This window comes from Cydia fagiglandana, chromosome 1, assembly GCF_963556715.1.
Source record: "Cydia fagiglandana chromosome 1, ilCydFagi1.1, whole genome shotgun sequence".
Lineage (NCBI taxonomy): Eukaryota > Metazoa > Arthropoda > Insecta > Lepidoptera > Tortricidae > Cydia > Cydia fagiglandana.
In genome coordinates, this window is record NC_085932.1 from 23,100,386 (window position 1) to 23,116,872 (window position 16,487).

General features: G+C 35.0%; 1 protein-coding gene and 2 long non-coding RNA genes across 3 annotated transcripts in view; 2 read left to right on the plus strand and 1 right to left on the minus strand.

Moving 5' to 3' along the window:
• Positions 1 to 16,487, plus strand: part of LOC134667803 (uncharacterized) — a 433,239-nt gene that overhangs the window by 175,280 nt on the left and 241,472 nt on the right. The window lies entirely within an intron of this gene.
• The window catches only part of LOC134667154 (PAS domain-containing protein cky-1-like), a 120,343-nt gene that overhangs the window by 13,363 nt on the left and 90,493 nt on the right, over positions 1 to 16,487 (plus strand). The window contains exon 2 of the mRNA XM_063524464.1: positions 1,455 to 1,565. Within this exon, the coding sequence (XP_063380534.1) occupies positions 1,534 to 1,565 (32 nt within the window). The 5' untranslated portion in view covers positions 1,455 to 1,533. The remainder of the gene's footprint in view (positions 1 to 1,454; positions 1,566 to 16,487) is intronic.
• LOC134671331 (uncharacterized) lies at positions 6,453 to 7,296 on the minus strand. Its single transcript, XR_010099211.1, has 2 exons — positions 7,164 to 7,296; positions 6,453 to 6,895 (listed from the first exon to the last, which is right to left on the minus strand). It is a non-coding gene; the product is annotated as an uncharacterized LOC134671331 (long non-coding RNA).

The window sequence follows — 16,487 nt, forward strand, 5'->3', positions numbered from 1 at the left end:
GAAAAAAAAATTAGTTATCCTTCGGGCACAGTTACAAAAACTTGCGTAATAATGCCAATAAACAGTATTTCAAATTATTCTGTAATCAGAATTCATTTTCTGCCTCCGGATCGATTTCAAAGTTTTCATATAAATATTGTTATATTTTGTATGGTCTGCTGAGTATATTTATGTATCGTCTCTTTATTCAAACTTTAGCTAAAAGGTTATACCATTTTTAGCTCGAAATAGCGTGGTAAAGGTTCAGAGCCAATAAATATACCAAAAAAGTACTCAAAAAGAAACATTTTTTTTCATAATGTCCATACATTTAGCAAAACTTTGACTAAAATCCGGAGGCAGTAAAATTAAAGCTAAAAATAAAATAAAAATATGTGCAATAATTAATCACCAAATGGCACCTTTTTTAACTGTGCCCCCTATGAAATAAAAAAAAAGTAAAAATGACCCACCCTAATAGATATCAAGCATAAAAGAAATTTTACTTTTATAATTGAAAATAAAAGCAGTACCTGCTAACACAATATTTATTTATAAGTGTTTCGTCTTTACTTATAAAATAACTTATACCATACATCTTAACCATCTTAACAAGCTGAAGACACTGGTTTGATTACAGGCATTCCAGTACTGTTAACTGGGCCTTGGTCACTTTTTTTTGTACATGACATATTGTTTCACTTTATTATTTATATAGAAGTGTTTCTACTTAAAATACTACAAGTTAAAATACCTATTTAATAAAATATTTTTTTATTGTTCCATAGTTAGAATATACCTTGTATTTTGTACCTTATTAATACAGCTTTAAAACCTATATAGCAAGTATTACAACTCCTTGTCTTATTTGACCAATAAGGTCAGTTATTACTTTAATAAGCAGAAGTCATAACATAACACTCCTCCTATGCCCATATTCGATGCATCGCCGGGCAACGATTGGTCAAGGCATCGGAATGCTAATGAAAAAATTTTAGCGCTCCATATTCGGAATCGCAGTTCCAGAACCTTTTTAAGACAAACCAGTAGCTACTAGTTAGGTATCAGAACATTTTCTTTGTTTGTCAAATTTCAAATTACAAGGCTTAGATTTAAATATTTTTCCCTAAAATATTATATACTTACTTAAGTGCCCGAAACTTTAATTTATTTTTACAATTTTTTTTCTTTTTTTTTTTTCCTTTCGTCCTTATAATGATCTTACTCGAATAAATAGGTGCCTGAGCCATGAATTGTATTTTTGGTGCGTGCGCTAGCTGACAATCAATGTGATTTCTAATACTGATTACTCTCCTGTTTTAATTGGCTTGTAGCGATGACATATACCTAAGATGCACATTCCACACCCTTCAGAACACATTTTGTCATTTTTTACTTATGGCGTTTCAAAATTTTGGAAAAGAATTAATACCTGTTGGCTTAAATAGTAATTCAAAGGTCATCTCTGTTGACAGGTGACAGCAGTGCGGGCTTCGTTAATGATGCGAGCGCGCGGGGCGCGGGGGGACGCTGATCAAAGCGTGCCACACACACATGAGCAGCCACGCACACAACATGTTCACCAGGTTGGTAAACCCTCTAAAGATGACTCAGACTGCGAAGTGCCATGCCCGACAATCCCAACTCCAGGGGAAACGGAGATGTTCGTCAGCAAGCAAGCTTAACATTAAAATTACCACTAGCGTTTCAGGTACACCGTTTTCTCCGTGACCCGTGATCAACTGATAACACACAATGTCACACTCGATAATATTGGAAGTGGAATGACCTACTCGTACTTCATTTCATTCCCGGAACTTTAATCACATCCAATAGGTAGAGGGAGTCCCGGAGACTTGCCCATGTGGGTGATTTGAACGACTTTATAAAAGACTGGCTAAGACTCCAAGAGCAAGTCGGGCCTTGCTCAATGTAGGGCTCCGTAGCTACCGGTCCAAGCAACCAGGATTTAAATGGCCCCAAATGTAAGTGTATCGAATATCGATTGGCGGTGCAAGTTAGTTATTTTAATCTTTATTTAAACTTTATTACTTATTCGAAGTTATTTGATTTACTCTCGTGCTAATATTGATACCCGAGCAAGCGAAAGCAGGCGTGGCTCACTCCGCGATTTCGTCGCTTTGCTACAGGTAGCTAAAAGTACATCCGTTTGGCCCCAATTTCGGGGTTTGCCATAAGCCGCGCATGGCGCTGTCGCCACCTAGCGGCCATATCTGTGCTGATCGTAACAGACGCGTTTTGTTAGAGAGTGAGTCTTCTGTACGTAGTACTATTATTTATTCTGTGGCGAAAGATTTTAAAATTGATCCAGGAGCGTAGCGATTAAACAAATTTTGCCACCGAGTGAAACATAAAATTTTTCACCACACCAACGCAAGGAAAATCGTAACTGTAAAATATCATTAAAAAGTCAAACCAAATCAATTCAAATTTAATGTTATTAAATAAATATTTATCACGTCTCGTGGTGTATTGTAGCCATTGGTACGTATTTGTCGAACGTTGTGACACATACGTAGTAACTGGACCAATATTTTGAAATCAATTTTCACATTTCGTCATTTTTTAGCGATAGTGCGTTAGCGGCCATTTCAAAGAATTATGTATTAATTTCGAGGAAATGGAGATCCTTTGTAATATGATATTGTAGATACGTGAGTTACTCGGTAGTAGGCGCCATCATTATTTACAGTGAAACCATATATGTCTTTAAATTATTCGGGTATTTTGCAGTATTATGTATGGTATTTATAGCATATTCATAAAATCTAGACAATTTTTAGTGTAACAGAAAAGAAATATTTTTTCGTGTATGAATGTCTCATATGCAATAAAATTGTTTACTATGTATTATGACAAACTATAGAACGAAAGAATATACGACTAAACGTGTTTTTGGGTCTGTTCCTATTGATAAGACTGAAATCTAAAACTCTCAATAATAATACAATCGCAATTAAGCAATCGGTGACATAAAATTGACAGTATCAATTTACTGTATGTATAATATAAAATGTAATGAACTCGTACAATTTCAGTCAAAGTCTGGGACTTTCCTTTCAGTGGGTAATAAATATTCGCTTCAGAAAAATAAAGTTTTTTCATAAATACAAATCTCACGTGAACACAACCTGGACAAAATGCTTGTACAGATTATTTGTATAATTCAAATCAAATTAGATCTCGGTACAGTTGTTCTGTTAACACTTCTGCTGCTAATAGGTGACGCCGGGCCGCTCAAGAATTCACGTCAAGCGATAATTGCTTATTACAATGAACGTAAAGGCACGATTCATTTGACTGATGGTTTCGAGACGCACCTTATTTTACGAACATCGGATATACTTTAACGTTTTGACATAAATTTAAAACAACGAGAGGTTTAAGAATAATTAAATCGTCAACTTTAAAAACCTCAAAGATTTTCAAACTTGCAACTACAATGTACACTTTACATATCAAAGTACAGCCATAATGTTATTTTAACGATTGTTAAAATTTTGTAGTAAAATAACTTAACCTAATGGTTAAGTATTTTATTACACTTAGGAACACAGAAAACCACGCGTATGGAAACATTTTTGTTGGAATCATTAAGGGTAGCTGGCGGGATACCGCTCTGGACCGATCAAAGTGGCGTGCTCTTGTGTTGGAAGCCAAGACTCATTTTGGGTCACCGCGCCAACAAAGTAAGTAAGTAAGTCATTAAGGGTAATATTTTTGGTTTGATTGTTTATAGAATCCTTCAACTAAATATGTACTTATTTTACGTCAATAATGTTAAGAGAAACTAGCCTTAACTAGACTAAACGACAATAAAACGCGTCATCAATTAGGGTTGTTATCGTGTCTCAAGTTTAGGAACGCTGCAACTTACGTGTCGAATTAAGGTAGACTTCCGAGCACAGCGGCTCCGGCGACACTAACGCAGCGACACTGACGCGGCGACAGAGCGACAGTATTATGCAGTATGGAAATGTATGAACTTACTTCCGAGCGCAGCGTCACTATCGCAACGACAGTGCCGCTGCGTCAGTATCGCTCGGCGATAGCGGCCGTGCTACGTCTGCGCAAGCACTGTCGCGCAGTCGCTGCGATCGTACGTGGTTTTGAGGCTATGTCAATATTTAAAATATCTAAAAATGAATATTAAACCGACAAAAGCTCCTAAATTTGTCGTCGTTCTCGTTTAAATGGTTTTTTTTTCAAGTTGGTATAAGTTCCTTCGTCTATTCTACTTTTGAAAATTGAATTGGGTAGACTTCGCTCTATACTGTAAAAGTAACGAAGCAAAAGATCGTGATCCTCCTCTTCTTCTAAAAATATTTTCATAATTGATCGGTTTATCATAAGTATATCACGTCTGCACCGTATGGAATGACAACTGCGACTGTCGCCGGAGTCGCGCCGCTCGGAAGCGAATCTGCGTCAGTTAACGCTGCGACACTGACGCCGCGGCTCTAACGCTGCGGCCGTTGCGTCAGAGCCGCTTGGCTCGGAAGTCCAGCTTTAGTGTCTACCACGTAAGTAAGTAAATAGTAAAAAATAGTGTCCTATAGAAAATTTGGAAACGGGTCATGGCGAAACATACGACGAATGTCTATATTACCAATTGTATAACATTGTACTGTAACAGTGGCGTTCAAAAGTGCATGGATTGATGTCGACCGTAATGCCTTAATATTACTGCTAAAGCACAATGGTGTGTTGCCAGTACCTAAGTTTAAAAACAAACTGGGGAAACCATAGGCATGTTCTAAATAAAGAAAGTATATTATTTTTTATTACGAATGCCTATAGGACAATGAGGGTCAAGGTTTGGACGATTTTGAAAAAATACAATTTTGATTGTGTGCGCGTGAATAGACCGTAACATAATATATTATTAATATTAACTTGCCGTGATTTAAACTAGGCATTTTACAAAGGAAAAATTCGTGTCTATGGGGTACCTACACATCTTGAAATGATATTATCTATTTCGAAGCGGTCGCTAAGGAAGTAAGATTTCAACGTTCTGGCAGGTGAGAAACACATACAAGTTCAAATATGTTTATCGTTTATTTAACAACAAATTGGTCATCTTGATGTGTAAACGCTTTAACTTACCGACAAGGCCGACGTTCCCTACATAACTCAAATTGTTTCCCATTTTTTTGTTCGCCTCAAACTACTAAAATAACGTAATGCGCGTAAGACCATTACGGCGGCGGTAAGGCGTCGCGCACACAACGAGATAGCCAATATGGACATAATGGCACGACATTAAAATGTTGGTTAGGTAGTGCTAAAGAAAGCAAGAATGTATCTGAAAACTTGATCATTATTCATTATTTATTGTTTTACAATAAAATTAATCTAGTTAGGTACCCATTTATTAAGTGCATTCGGCCATAAATATTTCAACTCTTTTGAATGCTTACCTATCTAGAATCTTACTTAATTACAGATTTAAGCGGACATAAAAGTCAAATAACTTGTAATACCATGGTTGTAATAAACGATTATGATTATGAAAATATAATTTAAGAACAATTATGTTTTTATTATTATACACAATGCTGATAAGAAGGCCATACACCTATGTCATAATTCATATGACGTAGGAGTTTAATCCCGGCACGTGGTACCGATGTACCACTTGATAACCCGTAAGCCGATCATGGCCTATTCAAAATCATTCAACAACCGTATCAGACCTTCCATACAACTATCTCACACTAATACCGTGATGTTAAAAGAGATAGCAACACTGAAAAATGTTATAGCAACAGAATTAGACGGCCCACTGCTATCTTTTACTAAAGCGTCGATTGGGAGTGAGATAGCAGCTTTTGAAGGGTCTGATTTGAAATTAAAATGTTTGACAGGTACATTTGTACGCAATTATACAAGTATTTAGCTATTACTAAATTATGGTCCGATCTTAGAATTAAATTTCATGATGTTACAATAATTTCATGAAATAATAACGTGGCTGACCACATCATGAAACCTACCCTAACGATATCATAAAATTATAAATTCTAAGATGGCATATAACGTTACAGCTTGGCAAAAAAGAGTAGAAATTAATAGGGGCGCCACTGTCGCTTACATGGCAACACAAATAGTACCACCTAGAGATATTGATACTTGGGTCATGGACAGATTTAATGGTCTTGTTTGTATCGATTCTTCCCAAAAGTTATGACTATTGGTTATTCAAATGCCAAATTTGCACACAAACCCATATTTGACAACGTCGGAACCGATTTTGGGTAATATAGGTAAGTCAAGAAAGTGGACTCCACTCTCATCAGCAGGTAGAAATAAGGTAAACAATCTTGATGCGCCTTTTAATTGAAAACACATTTTAAAAATAAGTTACCACAAATATCTAACACTTATCAGTCTAATATGATCATTTACGTAGGTCACTCAATAATTTTTGAGGTAAAAAAACTATTGAAGATATTAGTATTATTTATTTTACATTTTTTCAAAATACTCTTCTTTACTCTCTATACAAAGTTCCATTCGTCTTAACGCCTGAACCAACTTTGGAAGTACTTTTGCCAGTCTTCATCAGATAGGTCCGAAATTGCTTCTTCATATGCAGCCACGGCTTCTTCAGCACTCGAAAAAAACTTCCCTTTTATTTTTTCTTTCACCACCGGGAACAAAAAGAAATTGCAGGGAGCTAAGCCAGGACTGCAGGGTGGATGTGGTAAGGTTTCTATCCCAGCTTTCTCAATAAACGCCTTTGTTCTGAGGGACGTATGTGAAGAGGCGTTATCGTGATGCAGCAAGATCTGAACCCAAGAGCATGAAGTACTTTTCTCAGGTGTTCCTGGCTACCATAAAAACCCAGGTCTTCTTTCACTATTGGAAGCGGACTTCTTAGAGTTGGCACCTGTGTAATTGCCAAAAGGTATATTTTATTATATTATACTGCATTGAATACTAATTAAGGTACATATTAATTAAGGTTGTAAGGTTTTTTTACATACTAGGATTACTAGGGCTATAACCGTGAAAATCGAAGTTCGCAAATTGCGGGGATTTTTCTCTGTCACTCTAATTACGCCTTCGTTGGAGTAAAAGAGGAAGATCCCCGCAATTTGCGAATTTCGGTGTTCGCGGTAGCCGCTCTGTTATTTCACCGTGTAAAAAAATTTTACCTTTTGCCTAATGGCACCAGGTCGAAATTGTCCAGTTCCTTTTTTGGACGCCCCTTCCGGCGTTTTCCAGGCGTTGCAAACACAGCATTGTTAAGGTCACCTTCTAATACAATTCTCCTTACAGTAGTAACAGATTTACCTGATTGAATAAATATAAAGAAGAGTTAATTATAATTTCCAGTTAATGCAGTTATAATAGTCACATGTTTAGTGTAATTTACAAAACATTTACATTATAAAAATATATCGCAAATCGCAAGTACCAAGTTGGTTGGTTGGTTAACATGTTGCACATAACCTTAAAAACATAACCTTTGAGATTGATTGAATTTTCAAGAAAACAGTTATTAAAAGCTTGAAAAACTTGGTGATTTATCGTCCTGTTCATCGTTTGCCACAATAACAACAGTTTACTGCCGATAAATTTAAACAATGCAATAAATACGAAAATAAACCGACACTGTTGACAACATTGATACTAACAACTGACATATTAAACAGTGTTGTAAGAGCAAAAAAAAATTAGTTCCATATCTACTCTTTTTTGCCAAGCTGTACGTATAGGTTAATTTACGAACTTCATTAAAACTCGCGCTGATTTTATATCTCGTGCCAGCAATTTATTTCAAGAATCTCAGAATTTAACAAAATATACACGGTGTAACATGAGGAAACCGAATAATTTTAACAGCGTATTCCTGATCATATTTAGAGACAAAAATGTCCTATAAACTTTTCGGAAATTCGCCTAGTTTCAGAGATAATATTAATTTAAAAATAAACAAGTTTTTGCTGTTACATAATATGTATAAAAGGCCTTTTTGATGGTAATGTTGCTGCTATGGGACGTAGTCTAAATATCCTTATTGATAGATGTCAAAAAGTGACAAGTAAAACTTTGCAAAAAGGTTTTACGAAAAAAAAATGAAAAAATCAATTTTAAGTAACAAGTTTACCAATGACATTTATTTTTTATGTACAAATACATTAAAAAAATTGAGAAAAGAAACAAAAAAAAATTGTTTTGGCGAAATTGACCTAAACTCATATTAAACTTTTTCCTTCTTTTGACCTTAGAAATGCGTGGTTAAAATTATTGGGTTTCCTCATGTTACACCGTGTATGCTTATTTAATAAATACTATGTTGAAATAATACAGGGAACATTGCAATTTGAACATTAAAACTCTGAAAATATTCTTGAAATAAAACTATTGAAATTGATTATATCGCGTGTATTGAATAAATACTACATCACATCCCGACGCCATAAAGGGTTCGAAACGTCGATCCCGACGTAGTATGCATTCAATATACGCGATATAATCCGTTTCAATCGTTTTATTTCATGAGTAACTATTGCGGTAACCGAAGACAATATTATGAAAATATTACTTATGTCCCCGACTGTACCATATCTTTGACACACAGTTGACAGTCGGTTGCGTGATACGATATAATAGGAGGAATGTTGTGACAGCACGCGAGTAGAGTACGTACTTGCCCGGTCTAATTAGATCATTGTAACTCATTATACGTATGAACGGTACATCGGATTTGATTAGGTTTTAATCTGTTAAGGGGATCAACCTATTCGTAACTGGTTTGTTTTAATGGAATTAAAAATAACAAAAAGATGAAGCCTGACAGGTTGTAAGTTTGTAGCCGTAGGTATCCTGTAGTTCATTAATATATATTTTTTATTACTTCAGTAATTATCTACGGATGCTTTACCTATATATATAATGTCAGGTACCTTGTCATGAACACAATTTTTTATATACTCGTAAATCCTCCAATTCGTGTTTATAATAGGTTTTGAAGCAAGTTTATTTCAACAACTGGAACCATTACAGGTTACAGTGCTTCCCAATAATAGGAATAGTAGTTTTACATATCTCCTTCCTTACTAATGCCGAGTCCAAAATTTTGAATGTGCTGACCAAAAGAAAAAAAAGACTGGGTAATGTGAAGCGAAAGATCTGTACTTTTTGAGATTAAACGTTTTAAATTTTGTGTTGTAAGATATAATTTTGTAAGTGTAAGAAGACGCTGGATGCGGGTGGCTTCCAACCGGTACGAATGGAGGTCCAAGGGGGAGGCCTATGTTCAGCAGTGGACGTCTTATGGCTGAGATGATGATGATGATGATGAAGAAATTAAATTTAACGATTTTCTAGAAACGAGTTTTACGTCCTTACATGTACACACAAAAACACAGTAAGAAGAATAAAATTATAGCGTCTTATTTCAAAATATACAGAATTTCGATCATGGGATCTATTTTTAATTGAAATTTATAAAATATATGAATATCTCACTGAGATATTACGTATAACGAGGTACATACCTATACATTCATTCTGCATTTTACTAAACTACTAACTACTATTCAAATACATATTTTCGAAATCTAAACAAGGAACCAACGGGACTCCCGCAGGAAGCGACCACAGACGTCCATAGATACACAATTAACCGCAGGCGCATCGGTACCGTAATGGATTTATGTACGTATTGATGGATCAATCAAAAGTCCACTCACGCCTGATCCGGCTTAATTGATGGATCTATTTCTAGTGCTCTTATGCTGTTTAGATCAACCTTTTGTCTCGCCGCTTTTTGTTTTGGAGAATGTTTATTAAATTATTTTTAATAATTGGTCTGATTTGCAAAACGTGATTGAAAGAATTGTAATTTAAAATTCATCAGCATTCAATTCTGTTACCTGTTAAGTTTAGTTTGTTAATCGATTACAATTACATAAAATAGGTTAATAGGTTAGATATAAAAATAAATTGTATTTTTACTACGTACATACTTACTTACTAGCGCGGCACGATCATATTTATAAGTTTGCTCACTAATTTAATTTAATTTTTAATCTATTGTTGTATTTTCTCATATAAGTGAATAACTGTTATTCTTATGAGAAATAAAGATCTTTAAACCGAATAATAAATGCAATGCGTAGCGTTCGCCCAGCGCCCAGTGTTCAGGCAGCTGGTATAGACCAAAACAAAATGTATATCTATATATTTTAACTTTGACTACGAAACTCAGAAACATTCTATACTCATATTTATTGTTCTTATTACGCATTGTAATGATGGCTAATGGTATGTATCGATTAATTAAATCGGCCTTGCATCGAGTACTGATAGACAGGTACCTACTGACAATACGGACTGTTACCTTCCTAGCCACCTGTGAAACCTGTCTTACATCAACGACTAAGATGAATTATCTATGTTAATTATTTCAAAGCAAAATATTTGTTCATATTAGTGCATTTCATTATATTTTCTTTGCAGCTTTTGATGCACTACAAAATTCGTGACATGCAATAGAAATTCATAATAAAACTCTATGTATCAAAATAAATAAGAAAAGGATATAGAGGAAACAATAAGGTCCTTTTTAATGGTGACAACGTTGAAAAAACCTCATATAATTGTTAACTTGATCTAATCAACTTGATTAACTGATTAATGAGTCCGTTGAGGTTACGGTGTGAGTGCGCGCGGTTCCCACGCGCGAGCGTCGATAAATTGTCGGGATCCAATATCTGTGAGTCTGTTACTTGACTACCCAACAGTTCCGGTTCGCTGAAACACTGAATCATATTTAATGTTGACTGTTTAGCAAATAGATTTTGCATTTCTTACAAAAAAATAATAAATTTTCATTCAGTGCTGCTAAATCTAATCGGATACCGTTGCGTTGTGAAATAAGCTTAAAATTGTATTATTTAACGTAATAAATGTGTTATCATCACCGTTGTGATGTGAAGAATAGGCGCTTTTATTTTTCTTATTTGCCAAATTGATTGTTGTCGCCATTTTCACGAGAGACGCCTTCAATAATAGTAACGTGTTTTTGGGTTAAACATTTATTGAATGCTCTTAAACATAAAAATAACAATTGGTCTCTAATCCAATTTTTATAAAATTTGTCTTGGTGTTGTCATCAGATATTTGATGGCATGACACAAAAAATGGATTTCAGTGACGTTTCACATTCGTTCGTACACCATTTTAACATATGATCTCTCGACCTTTTACTGATCTCACTTCAAACATTACACTTTGCTGTTTAATTGTACTTGTCAAACATTTAAAAACGAATGAATGAAATGTTCAAAAGCTAATGCGTTGTCAGTCACATTGAAATGGATGAGTATTTAACGTCATGGTACATGTGTTATTTGCGAAATTCAGTTTTTGATTACAGCATAGACTTAAAGGCAATTTTTAATTATGTTGTGAAATCTAAAAATTCAGTTTTACATTGGATATTTCCACCACATATTATGTTTCTCGTATTCGATGGTTAGTAATGTTCGTAGAAATCATAATTATGAACATATTCGTTTATATGGATGACAAAATCGTCCGTCATCACTGCTTCAGATAACTTTATGAGTCAAGTTGGTTGTCACATGAGTGCTGTATAAAATAAGATCAAGTTAAGTTAGCCATAAAAGCCAGCAACAAACATCCAAGAGAGCAGCGAAGAAAGGTGGCTTCAATCAGATGATCAATTCAATGTTAAAGTGACCTTGCAAACACAATACTTAAATTCAATATAATCACTGGCAATGTTCCTTTATCATTTCGTAACTCAACAGACGACCTCACCAATGATATGAAATGCGCTTTACGATCCAAATCATAATAGTTGACAGATGGTAACCGTGAGATTAAAATGGGATATACAAGCCTAGACACCACGTTATGAGTGGTCTAAGCCAAGCAATAATGGCCTTTTTGTCAGTGTCATAAGAAATTTGACAAGGGACAGATAAGCTGGTTTGGAAAATTAACCTTAGCCGAATAATGAGGTTGCGCAAGAGACAGCCACTAATCGCCGCGCCTGCGCACAATGAGTCGCGTACAATGCTCGTAATCGAGCAAAAGGAGCATATATAGCATAGGCCATGAATGAGGCATATCATCGACTCAATTTGCGAGAACTTTTCTCCACTTTCTGCTATTTTGCAAACGCGCATTATTTCAAACTGACCTTAACATTAACTTATACTTGCATGCCGCCAGCATCCTTGGTACAATGCCAGAAGGGCCTATTTTAGATTTAAGCTAGTTTTTAATTTCGTTTAGTAGTACCACTGTATATATAACAATATTTTGTCAGTAATACATAGCATACTTAGAAAATGCAAATTGAAATTTTCGTGATACCATCTAAATAGTTGTCCTGAAACCAATATGGAAACCATACCTATCAATAAATATCACAAGCGGCTGTCTATTGACCCGTTTCTGATCCCGAGCTCCTGATGTCTCTTCCTTAGTCCAAATATATACATGTCAGGATATTGGCAGATAGGTACCTACACGAGTCTTTAACCATGTTTCCTTCTTTCAACGCTTCGCCATTGCCCATCTCCTGCGCAGACGTCGCGAGTGCCGGGGACGATGTCCGCTCGTGTGGCAATAATTAGTGCATGCAAATGCAGTGCTAATGAGTGCACTATTGTGCACCGCCGAGCGTTGAACTTGCATCTTTGAGCTCTAATACGATTGAAGATTCGAGTGTACGAGTGGAGAAATATGTGGAGTGGAAAGTAGGAATACAAATCGGACAATTATCGTGAAAGATAGGGATTAGTTGGTCCTTCTTTAAAAACGAAGAAGTTTCCTACTATAGGTCAAACGGTAATAACTGTTCTAAGTAAAGAAAATGATTAATTGCATGATATTCGATACCTATAAATATTTAATATTTATACTCTTGACATTCCCCCTAAAATTGGTACGGTATGTTTTAAATTAATTATATCCTAAGTATATTGAATCATTAATATAAGACTATCATCAAATCACAATAAAATATGAGTTACCTACTGTAATTTTAATCAAACCATGATTTACCAGTAACATCAGCACAAAATTCAGTTTAAGACCGCAACAAAAACAAACACTAACGACAGAAGAAGACTAATTGTCTGTTAATATCTTGCCATTATTGTAAGATGTAAAAATGTTTCTGATTCTATACCTTATTTCAAGGCGGTAAGGTTTGAAATACGGCTGTTTCTGGGATTAATCTCGGTTCCCATACATTGTCAAGTAAGATCATTAGTCATTGAAGCATAAACGGAAACGTTTTTCGTGTTGTTATTTAATGTAGGCATTTAATTCGTAAAGTAAATATTTACTTTCCTGTAGCTATTAATACTAACTAGGCTTTAAAAAAGTCATTAATCATTAGGTAGTTATGTTTGTTAAATAAATTGAGATATTCTTGAATTGTCATGAAACTCATCAATAATACGGTAATAATTACTACGGTGAGTGTTAGCATAAAAAATAAAGTTTAAAGCAATGAGAAAGATGATTTATACCAAATCTAATGGGGATACAGTTTTCTTATAGAATAAAATATGTCCTGAATTACTTAGTTATGGAATGATTCAATCTGATTTATCTACTATGATTATTATATATGTCTTAAGAAAAGTCACATTTATTTAAATGGATAATTTTACTTTTTGCCGCTTCGGTGCAGTGTATCGGGCTTGATGTCGAATTCATCATCCTGCTAATATTTACGCAGTGCATCTGCATTGGTCTTGTTGCGCAACTAATAAATAATCCAAGTCGATTTAATTCTATTACCAATTCGTAAAGTGCGCGCCGATTCCCCACGGCTCATTACTCGTCACTAGAACCTAGTCTTTAATCGAAGATTAAAATTAGCTGTCAGTTAATGAAGTCCTGGCGCCGGCCCGGTTATTTAACGCAGGCTCAACGTACGATCGATACATTTACTTTCACAAACTCCTATCGAGTATTTCTGTCTGTTCCAATTGAAACCTTATTAACTATGGACAAGCTACTATTTTCCGTCACTAAACCTTTTCAGATAAGATTTCGATTTACTTTTTGGATTGCAATCGTATCGTAATTGTTTTTCACGCTTATTTTGATTTAATTGAAATAAATTTGTTTCTTAATATTTATTGTTTATTTTATTGTTTATTGGTGCGCTTTGTATTTTATTTATTTTTGAGTAGTGAGAAAGGTTTATGTGGTTAGGTAATTGTTTTGTAATGGAATAACATTAATGTGAAGAAATTGAACATGCAATTTAATTATAAATTCTTTATATTTTAATGACCTAACCATAAACACAGAGAAAAATCTAATTAAAAAGTACTTTTGCATAAAACTCTGTTGATACAAATCAAAACCACGTAAAGCTCTCACACCCATTTAACGTCTATCCTGGTCAGATACAATACAACTCAAACTCAATTACAGTTCAGAATAAACCTAAATAAGGGATTTTAAATATTATAATATTTATCGACACAAAAGACTATGTCAATGCGGTTATAATTCTTCATAGACATGGAGACAAAAGTAAGATTTAGCGTCCACAATCAACAACTCGTTTTCACGAATTTTTGTCATTTGACAATGAACCTTATAAAAAGTGAAATAAATCGTTTATCGCTTGTAATCATTTAACGCACCTGACCTTAAATTACTACAGAGTCTACACTAAAGCCTATTATGGGAAGAGACGTGTAACTTTACCATAATGGGCAGAAGATGCGACCTTGCGACGAGGAAGCCCGCACTAATGATATTCATTGCCTTAATGTATACAGGGTGATAAAATGTGCGTTAGCGCCTTTTGAGCTGGAGAAGGCTGAACCATAAAGTTTAATGTGTAGTTTATACAAGCGAACAAGATTAATGTAGAAAATTAAACTACCGATTCAAAATTGATCAATAGAGTAAAGTTTTTATTAGGAAAACCTATGAGTTGATCTCATCACGGAGGAAGGATGTCGATAAGGATTGAAAGGATGATAATATTCAATTTGTTAATATTCGAAACATTGCGATTATGATTATTAATTACTAGCGGCCCGCCCTGGCTTCGCACGGGTTAACAAATTGTACACCTAAACCTTCCTCAAGAATCACTCTATTGATAGGTGAAACCGCATGAAAATCCGTTCAGTAGTTTTTGAGTTTATCGCGAACAAACATACAAACAGACAGACGCGGCGGGGGACTCTGTTTTATAAGGTGTAGTGATTAAACAGGGGCGTAAATGAGAAGACCGATTGGTGGTAGCCGCCCCGTGGGTTGGCCCATTTACTGCTGGGGAGACAGCGTTGAAGTGAATCTGCAGCAGCTTCAACCCTATAATTGGCATTCAGAAAGTGATCAGATCGGGAAAAGCGTTTTCTCTTTTCGGAAGCCAAGATTTGGGTCGCTGAGCTGTACCTAATTAGTTCACAAGTTATTTGAGACTTACATTAAAATTTTGCCAATTTTTAGGGTTCCGTACCTCAAAAGGAAAAAACGGAACCCTTATAGGATCACTCGTGCGTCTGTCTGTCTGTCCGTCTGTCACAGCCGATTTTCTCCGGAACTACTAGACCAATCAAGTTGAAATTTGGTACACATATGTAAGTTTGTGACCCAAATACGGACATGTAACGTAAATAAATGAATTTTTAAAATGGGGGCCACTTTTGGGGGGAAAATTAAAAAATTAAAAAATAAAAAATTTCAAACTATATCATGTTACATATCAAATGAAGGAGCTTATTGTAAGGATCTCAAATATATTTTTTTATAAAGTTCAAATAAACTGTTTAGAAGTTATTCAAGAAAATAGGCAAAAAATGACCATCCCCCCCTTTTATCTCCGAAACTACTGGGCCTAAAATTTTGAATAAAATACATAAAATAGGTATATACCTATAGATGACAGGAAAACCTATTAGAAATGTACAGGCAAGCGTGAGTCGGACTTAATTACAGTTTTTGATCCGACCCCTATGGATTTTTTAAAGAGATTTCACTCACGTTTCACATAAAAAATACATTGTTAAAAATTGTGTAAATATTATACGGAACCCTTGGAACGCGAGTCCGACTCGCACTTGGCCGGTTTTTCATTAGTATTTGACTCCAAGTCCTATTTTGCTAGAAAACCTATTTCAACAATATCTGTGATAATCTCAACCACATTCATGTTCCTACCAAACACTAAGAAAACTAGTTCGTGTATGTAAGCTATTTAATCATGACTTCGATGTAAAGTGAAATAGGAACACATGTACCCAAACAAGCCTAGTCATAAACCTAATATCGTAAAACGAAACTTTCATAAGTTACGTTCAAGTTTCAATAGCTTGCGACAAACTCACATACTTGAATGCATAATACCTGTGTGTACCTACAGCTATTTAATGTCCATTGCGTACAATAAAATGTGAAAGCTAGACGAAACAAAAAAGAGGTAAGTGCTATTATAATAATCGTACAAAATATAT